The sequence below is a fragment of the Halichoerus grypus genome, chromosome X (assembly GCF_964656455.1).
Source record: "Halichoerus grypus chromosome X, mHalGry1.hap1.1, whole genome shotgun sequence".
Classification (NCBI taxonomy): Eukaryota; Metazoa; Chordata; class Mammalia; order Carnivora; family Phocidae; genus Halichoerus; species Halichoerus grypus.
In genome coordinates, this window is record NC_135727.1 from 5,661,340 (window position 1) to 5,670,086 (window position 8,747).

Consider the following 8,747-nt stretch of genomic DNA (forward strand, 5'->3'; position numbering starts at 1 on the left):
TTATGGTTTTTCCCTTGGCTAATTGTGTTTTGTCATATATAAATCTATAAATTACATGTAATCATATAATTCAAAAGTGTTTATATGTTAATCTATGCAGCAGGGTATGTTTGTGATATAGATAGATACGGTTATAAATATTGGCATCTGGCAATAAGCTGACATCTGGTGTGTAGTACTAACTTTTTATTAATTGATTTATGTTCATAATTGGCTTATGCATACTACATAAATATCACTCTCATTTTTGTTTAAAAAATTAACCTTACATTTGTGATGGCTTTAATAGGAATTAAACTGCTCTAATCAGCTCTCATCATTTTAAAGAGCTGCTATTTTCACTATATGCCATAGAAAGGCACCTCAACTTTCAGTCCTGATACTGTCCCCAGAGGGGCCATTCGAACTTGTAAGATGAGTTGAATTTCAGTGGGCATATAAGTCTTCTGCCAGACCTAGGGAATAACCTGATGAATGCCAAAAGATCAAAGAGTGGGAGTTTGGCAAGCTCTGCAAGGAGCATGTATGACAGAGGAGGAAATGGGAGGGGTAGTCAGTGGATCAAGGCCAACTTGGGGGGTGGCCATTCTGTGAAGGGTTTGCAGGAGGGGAGTATAAGCCCCTGCCCTCTCTTGCAGAGACCAATTGAATGTTCTAAATCTTTTCTGCCTTTGGTGTGGTCTACATCCAGCCTTGTTAGCAGTGCTGGTGACACTTCCCCCTCACCCCAGAAGATTATGTCCCAGTTTATAGCCTTGAGCTCAGGAGACTATAGGAGACAACAAGGAAATAAATATAGGAGAGAAACCTATGACTCCTGGAGGCTCATCTGGCTGGAATGGGAATTTAATTCAACCCACCTTAAATCCTTCCAAACAGAAGAGAACCAGTCAAGATGGAGAAACTGAGTCATGTACCTTCTTTGACCATTCCTGCTCCACTTTTTAAAAGAAATACATGGCACGTGCTCAATGTATGTTTGGCGAGTACCTCCACAGTACCTAGCACAGAACTGCATATGGTAATCCCTGGCCACCATTTTCCTCAGCAACCCACCGGGTGCCTACCTGAGTTATCTCGCATAATCCTCACAACAAAAGCAGATGACACCAACCTCAGAGGCTACTGTGGGGCTCCAGGGATATAATCCGTGTAAACCACTTGCTATAGTGAGTAGCTATTACGAGGCTAATTTTATAGATGAGGAAGTGGAGGCCCAGAAAGGTTAACAAACAACTTGCCCCAAGTCATACAGTTCGGAAATCCTAGCGCTGGGATTCCAGCCTGACTTTATCAGGCTCAAAGCCCATGCTTTCCCCAGCGTCCTATGCTAGAGGGAGATGGCTTAGCCAGTATGGAATAAAGAGACTCTTTAAAGGCTGTCTACCCCGGGAACACATTAAGCTGCTTATTTGGCTGTGCTATTTTGCTAATTAATTTGGTACTTGCTTAAAACCAATACAAAATGATTGTGGTGAAATTTTAGAGTTTCCAGAGGAGAGATTGTTTACATTTGGCGCAGCAGTACCAGCGAGGGAGAGGAAAAGAGATGGAGGAGAAAGCAGGCAGAGGCCTTCACTGTATTGCCACGTGCCTGGTTTTCAAATTAGACATTCCAAAGTCTTCCATCAGGGCGGTTTGGTGTATCCGTCTAGGCAGTTTTCCACTGCTTGGAAAAGACACAAAAGCTTTTGTTCATCATGAAAGAATTTTCTCGTTCCCACCTACAGTAATTGCCAAGAATGAAATCTGTTACAGTCATTCCAGAGAAGAATGATTGCCTTTCTTTGCCTAATGCCACGTAGTAGATTCAGGGCCAGCTTGAGCCGTTGCAGAGTCCCCAGCTTCCGGTGGGGGGCAGCGGTGCTGTGGTTTAAGAGTTTCCTTTTAGCTCAGTTCTGTCTGGGGATGGTCCAGGGTGCTCCAGCCACCATAAAGAACTGTGTGCTTTTGAACAGGGCCATACACCTCCCTTGCTTTTCAGATGTGAAATCCGAAACCCACATAGAAGGGATTTGCTCTGTGTCCGGCACACCGCCAGTTAGTGGTAGAACTGGGACTTGAACCCAGATCTCCTCACTTTGGTGGGAAAACTGAACGGAATCCGACCTCACTGAGGAATGTTGAAGGATGCAGCTAATCATATGTGCTAGATAAACTGTCAGGGGAAACCGGAGGAGGACCTGATAAGGAACTGGGGAGAACAAAACGTCAAAGTAAGCCTGATCATTATGGAAAAGAGTAGGTCAGAGTAACTACTGTCAAGGCCACTACTAATGTAAATTGAATATCTGCTGCTTACCGAACGTTGGATGATGTAACACAACTATAGCTTTGATTCCATATAAATAGAGCTGAAAATCCACTACAGCTTTTGGAGCCGCTGGCTAGCTCCAAAGGGTGTGCATTCAGGGTATTCGCTCTTTTCAACGGTACAATCAGCTCATTCTATACCTAAGAATCCGTGGGCTCCTTTGGGTCTCAACTTTTTTTTTTCTTCTCCTCCAACACATCCTGGCCAGTTCATTGCCCTGCAGATGGCCTTTTCACTAATTGCCTGTTTTCTGTTAAGGACCTGCGAGATTTTTCAGGTAAATGAGGGAGGGGTCCCATGGAAAGAAAACATAACTAAACATATCTTGCCCTACTTTCCCAGCCTGAGGTGTTCTCTCAGTCCCATCATCTGTGAGTTGGGAATAGTATTTCTGGTTTTTCGGGTGCCTACCATCCCTTGCTGGATACTGGGGAGTCCTCACTCATGCAAGAATTTCTGGACATTGGGACAAAAGACACATAGGCGCTCACATGTATTGTGGTAGGGTGAAAAAACAGCTCCTTGAGACATCGGGTCCTCCATAATCCCTGGAACCTGTGTTGCCTTATTGGAAGAAAATGTCTTTAGAGATGTGAGGAAGTGAAGGATCTTGAGATGAGGACATTATCCTGGATTATCTGGGTGGGCTCTCATTGCTGTCACATGTATCCTTATAAGAGGGACACAGAGAGAAGGTGATATGAAGATGGACCAGAGAGAGATTCGAAGGTGCTATTTTTGAGGATTGGAGAGATGTGGCCACCAGCCAAGGAATGCCAGCAACTGCTAGAGACGGAAAGGGGCTAAGAACAGATTGCTCTCTGGAGGCTCCAGAGGCAGTGTGGTCCTGCTGACACCTTAATTTCAGACAATTTCAGACAAGTGAAACTGACTCCGGACTCCAGACTCCAGAACTGTGAGGACAGACATTTCTGTTGTTTACATCACTGAATTTCTGGTACTTTCTTAGAGCAGCCGTAGGAAACTAGTACAGTTGATTACTCACATGATAACCTGCACAAGAATTCCCCAAGGAGAAGGGCTCAGGTTCCCTTTTGTGGGGAACAACAGCATTGGGTGCTTGTTGTCATGAGGGGTGGAGATGGAGTGGGGGTTCACGCATGGACGCGGGGCCATTCATGGTTGGAAATTCCCAGTGGTGCCCAAGGACAGAGCACCTGACTGGTGCAGATATGGGGCAGAAAGGAAAAAAGGAGGGATGGGGCTTGAAAGCTCTCAGCTGCCCAAAATCAAAAAGTGGTTAGAGGCTTCATTTCCAATGACCATAAGGTTGTTGTGTGTCAAGTTAAAAGAATAAAGCCTTTAGAACAGGGCTCGGGGAATAGTGCTCAGCACAAATGAGTTGCTAATAAATATTACCCATTATTACTTTTTACCATTTTGAATTCACTTCCCTTTTCAGTTTTCCAAGCCAGTATTGGAGTCCTCACGCGTCTGGTTCTGAAACTCCCCATTCCCGCTACACTTCCTCTCCAGGGTGATTGCATCAATCCCTATGTCTTTCAGTGATACTCAAATTGACCTCTGCCAAGGACCTGTCCCCAAGCTCCAGCCTGCAAGATCCGATTCCCTACTCACCATCTCTCCACGGAGCCCTGACAGGCATCTCAGGCTCCACGGGTCTCCTAAACTGACCTCGGGGTCTTTCCCTGCAAACCCCCTGCTCTCCAGGCTCCCCACCTCATGCAGTCACACTGCCACCCTTCCTGTTGTTCCAGCCAGGAACCTGGAAGTTACCCATGGCGCCCTGCAACCACTCCAACTATCCCCAAGCTCAGCTGATTCCATCTCCTCTCCATCCCCACCAGCTACTCCATTTCAGCCCCTTAAAGTGCACCGGGCCTGGAAACTCCATCTGAAGTCCCCAAGGAGACCCGCACACCAACTCACATCTCGGTGTAAGTGGTCTTGGCTATATTTTAGAATCACTTGGCTTTGTTTTTTAAATTATTAGGCCCTGCCCCAGACAGAGATGGTCAGAATCTCTAGGGTGGGGCTCAGACATCAGAAACTTTTAATCTTAGGTGATTCCAAATGCAGCCAAGGTGGAGGACCACTGTGTTGGACTTGAGGTGAGAAGCTGGACCCTGATGCCAGAGCAAATAAACAGAGGAGATGATGGACTTTAGCACTGGGTTAGTACCACACGCTTTCCCAGCAGCCCGCAGTTCTGGCTGTGGTGGCCCAACAGTAAACAAACACCCTTTTTCTTTTCTTTCTTTTTTTTTTTTAATTTCGATAGTGTTTTATTTTTTTTAATTTTTTAAAATTGTGGTTAAAAAACACAAAACATCAAATTGGCCATCAATCATTTTTAAGTGTATAGTTCAGTTGTATTAACAATATCATATTGTTGTATAACAGATTCCTAGAATGTTTTCATCTTGCACAATTGAAATCCTATACCTATCGAATAGCAATTCCCCCTTCTACCCTCCCCACATCCCCTGGCAACCACCATTCTACTTTCTGTCTCTACGATTTCAACAACTGTAAGTACCTCCCAGAAGTGGAATCCCACAGTATTTATCTTTTTGTGCCTGGCTTATTTCACTTAGCGTAATGTCCTCAGGGTTCCATGTTGTAGAATGGTTCAGAATTTCCTTCCTTTGTAAGGCTGAGTAATATTCCATTGTAGGTATACTGACTGCCAACCAGTTGTCCAAAGTAGTTCTAACAGTTTACACTCCCTCCAGCAGAATATGAGAGTTACAGTTGCCATGGAGATATTCTCAAGGGGGTTAAGGTCAGTGAGTTCTCTATGGTAAGTATAAAATGTTCTGTTTAGATTTAAAGAGTAAGTATATTCTGGATGATCTTGGGGACCTGACATAAGTGAATTGTGTTACCTTGTCTGCTTCAGCACTGGTTTTGGTGATTGTGATGAATGGAAATGGCAGTGTTTCTCAGTCTTGAGACCATGGGACATATTCTCAAGAGTCCACAAATATATTCTTGGGGTCTTCATATTTTCATGTTTGAAAATCACCATTTATTTTATTTAATCCTTACAATGACCTTATAAGGTAGGTACTATTACTAACCCTGTTTTACAGATGAGGAAACAGAATCAGAAAGGGGAAATGATTCACCTAAGGTCACACAGCTTGTGAGCGGTACAGTCAAGACTCAGAACCAGGTCTGATTGCAAAGCATTTTTTGATTATAAAGCACTAACTAGTAAACTGCCTTCATGAGAGCAGTTCTTATTCATCCTTTTTCAAATAGCTTTATTGAGATATAATTCATATACCATACAATTCACCTATTTATAGTGTACAATCATTGCCTTAATATATTCACAGGGTCCTGCAACCTTCACCTCGATCAATTGTAGAATATTTTCATGATGACCAAAAGAAACTCTACATCCCATAGTCATCACCTTCCAGTCTCCCTATTCCCTGACTAGCCTTAAGCTGCCACTAATATCTTTTGTGCTTATAGATTTGCATATTGTGGATATTTCATATAAATGGAATCATATAATATATAGTCCTTTGCAACTGGCTTCTTTCATTTAGCATGTTTTCAAGGTTTATACATGTTATAGCATGTATTAGAATTCCATTTATTTTATGGCCAAATAATATTGCACTGTATGGATATACCTCATTTATTTATCCATTCACCAGTTGATGGACATTTGAGTTGTTTCCACCTTTTGACTATTGTGAACAATGCTGCTATGAACATTTGTGTACAAGTTTTTGTGTGGATGTAGTTTTCATTTCTCATGGATATATGCCTAGGAGCAGAATTCCAGGGTCAGCTGGTAACTCTATGTTTAGCTTTTTGGGGACTGCCAGACTTTTTCCAACCACTGCACCATTTTACATTCCCACAGGCAGGGTATGAGGGTTCCAATTTTCTACAACCTCACCAATACATGTTATTATCTTACTTTTTAATTATTTCTATCCTAGTGGGTGTGAAGTGATATCTCATTTTGGTTTTAATTTGCATTTCTCTGATGGCTAATAAGGTTGAGTATCTTTTTATATGCTTATTGACCCTTTGTATATCTTCTTTGGACAAGTGCCTTTCAGGTCTTTTGACCACTTTAAATTGGGTTGTCTTTTTATTGTTGAGTTGAAAGAGTTCTTTTATATATTCTGGATAAATTTCCCTTATGGATTTATGACATACAAAATTTTTCTCCTGTTCTATGCATCCACTTCTGTCTCTTCACTTTCTTTTTTTTTTTTTTTTTGAGAGAGAGAGAGAGAGAGAGAAAAAACACATAAGGGAGAGGGGCAGAGGGAGAGGGAGAGAGAGAGAACCTCAAGCAGACTCCAGTGGACATCCAGTTGTCAAAGCACCATTTGTTGAAATAGCTATTATTTCCCATTGAATGTTCTTGGCACTTTTCTCAAAAACAAATGTGTCTTTAGCTATATGGGCTTATTTCTGGATTCTCACTTCTATTACATTGATCTGTGGGTCTACCCTTATGCCAGTACCACACTGTTTTGACTGTTGATAAAGGCAGTAATTTCATACTATAGAATAGAAAACTGAGGAGATCTACAAAGACACTGGGAAAAAAAGATGGGTGGGATGGGACAGTTTCCTGGTAGTAGCCAAGAAGTGAATGGCCTTCAAGGTGCATAAGAGAAAACTGTTGAAAAGAAGTGGGGTGATGAGCATCTCCATAGAAAAATACAGTCACATTATCTTGGAAGCATTTGAGGTAAGACATCCAAAATATTAGGCAATGCTGAAAGATGGGAGAGAAGAGAATGAAACAAGGAATGAGATTGGCTATAGGGCAGGACTTGGAGGAAACACCTTCTGCCTGCCAAGTGTGCAGATGATGAGAAAGGTTGGCGGGTCAGTTCAGAAAAGCTCTTGAAGGGGTTGTTGAGAAAATGCCCACTCTCTCCAATCAGAGCATCTTGGTTTACCCAGCGCCCCCACCCCCCAGGAAGGAGCCAAGAGTGGTGCTTTGTGATGTCTAAGCTACCACCCACCTGCCCATATCCCCTAGCTGAACAAACAAAGCCAAAGGGTGTGGCTCCTCATTGTACTGGTAAGGGGTATTTTACAGTCTGGTCAGGAGCTCTGGAGAAGACCACTGGGAGGCTTCAACATGACTAAAGTTACCAGGAAGCCAGAGAAAGCTAGCACAGTTATGGAACAACCAACCCTAAGCACAAAACAATTAACTCCAAGCACAAAAAGAAAGAAGAGGAAGAGCCAGTGTCGACCCAGATCCATAGGTAGTGGCAAGGTAAGACCACCTCACTCAGGTGCCTCCTCTTCTTTCCCATTGATTCCCCTCCCCCAAGATTCCCACCCTTTCCTTATCTGGCATAAAACCCCTCATTAGCCTTTGCCTCTCCTCAGGAATCCTTCCTTTCCATTCAGTCCCCCATCTTCTTCCAACCTATTGCCCTTCTGGAATCACCCTGTTTGCCCTTCCAGGTGAAGAAGATGCAGAGGGGAATAAAAAGACTGCTTCATACAAGTTCAAGAAAAAAATCCTCTCGTTCTAGTACAAAAAGTCCACGAAAGGTGAAGAGAGTGAAAAAGGCCAAGAAATTTCGGCCTTTAGCAAATATTGAATAGTAGCCTAAGTCCAAGGCACTAAGGCCAGGGCTGAAAGACCCTACAATGGCGTATCACCATCCTACAAGGTATGACACCATCCTGGAACAGAGATGGTGGTGATTAAAATGAAATCAACAACTTTTGAGAAGCCCCTTATTCCAGGAGATGTGTGTGTGTGTGTGTGTGTGTGTGTGCGCACGCGCGCACGCAGGTTCTCTGATCATGAAGAACAAGGGAAAGAAGGGAAGAGACAGGTTGTGAGAAGGGAGAAGGAGAGGTTCTGGACAGTTGGGGGCTACAGTGATAGGTCCACAGTTAGCCAGACATTATTGATAAAGAGTGGTTGAGGACTGAACATTGAAGACAAACTTCCATTCTTAACATTTAACCCATAGGCAAGAAGGAAAAAGTGCTTGGTGTGTGTGTGTGTGTGCACGTGTGTGTGTGTATGTGTGTGCATGTGAGAGAGAGAGAGAGACAACATCAGTGTTTAGATTGCCAGAACCTGAATGGGGAGAGGTGTGATGGGTGTTGGGTAAAAGGGTCACCCCCTAATAAAAGGTAGACAAAGAAACTACCTTTAGGCCACCTACTTCATAGCAGTGTTTGATTTCCCCCACAGTATGCAGGAAACAATAAATGCCCTCAGAAGAACCCTAAATGCATTCTAATGAAAGTTATTGACAGCACTCCCAAGGACTAAAAGGGTGTTTAGATGCCACAAACCCAATACAAATGAGGTCCCTTTCTTGCTAAGAAAATTTGGGATGGAGCAGTGTCCTATCAGGTTAAGGAAACCTTTGTCCAATCATTAGCTGACCCTTAAGCTAAAAGAAGAGATACTTTAGTGGCTACACAC

General features: G+C 43.1%; 1 protein-coding gene across 1 annotated transcript; it reads left to right on the top strand.

Moving 5' to 3' along the window:
* Nucleotides 1-7,427: 7,427 nt before the first annotated feature.
* LOC144380460 (uncharacterized) lies at nucleotides 7,428-7,906 on the top strand. Its single transcript, XM_078064281.1, has 2 exons — nucleotides 7,428-7,568; nucleotides 7,763-7,906. Exons 1-2 carry the CDS (start codon nucleotides 7,428-7,430, stop codon nucleotides 7,904-7,906), a joined length of 285 nt encoding a protein of 94 aa, XP_077920407.1.
* The last annotated feature ends 841 nt before the right edge of the window (nucleotides 7,907-8,747 follow it).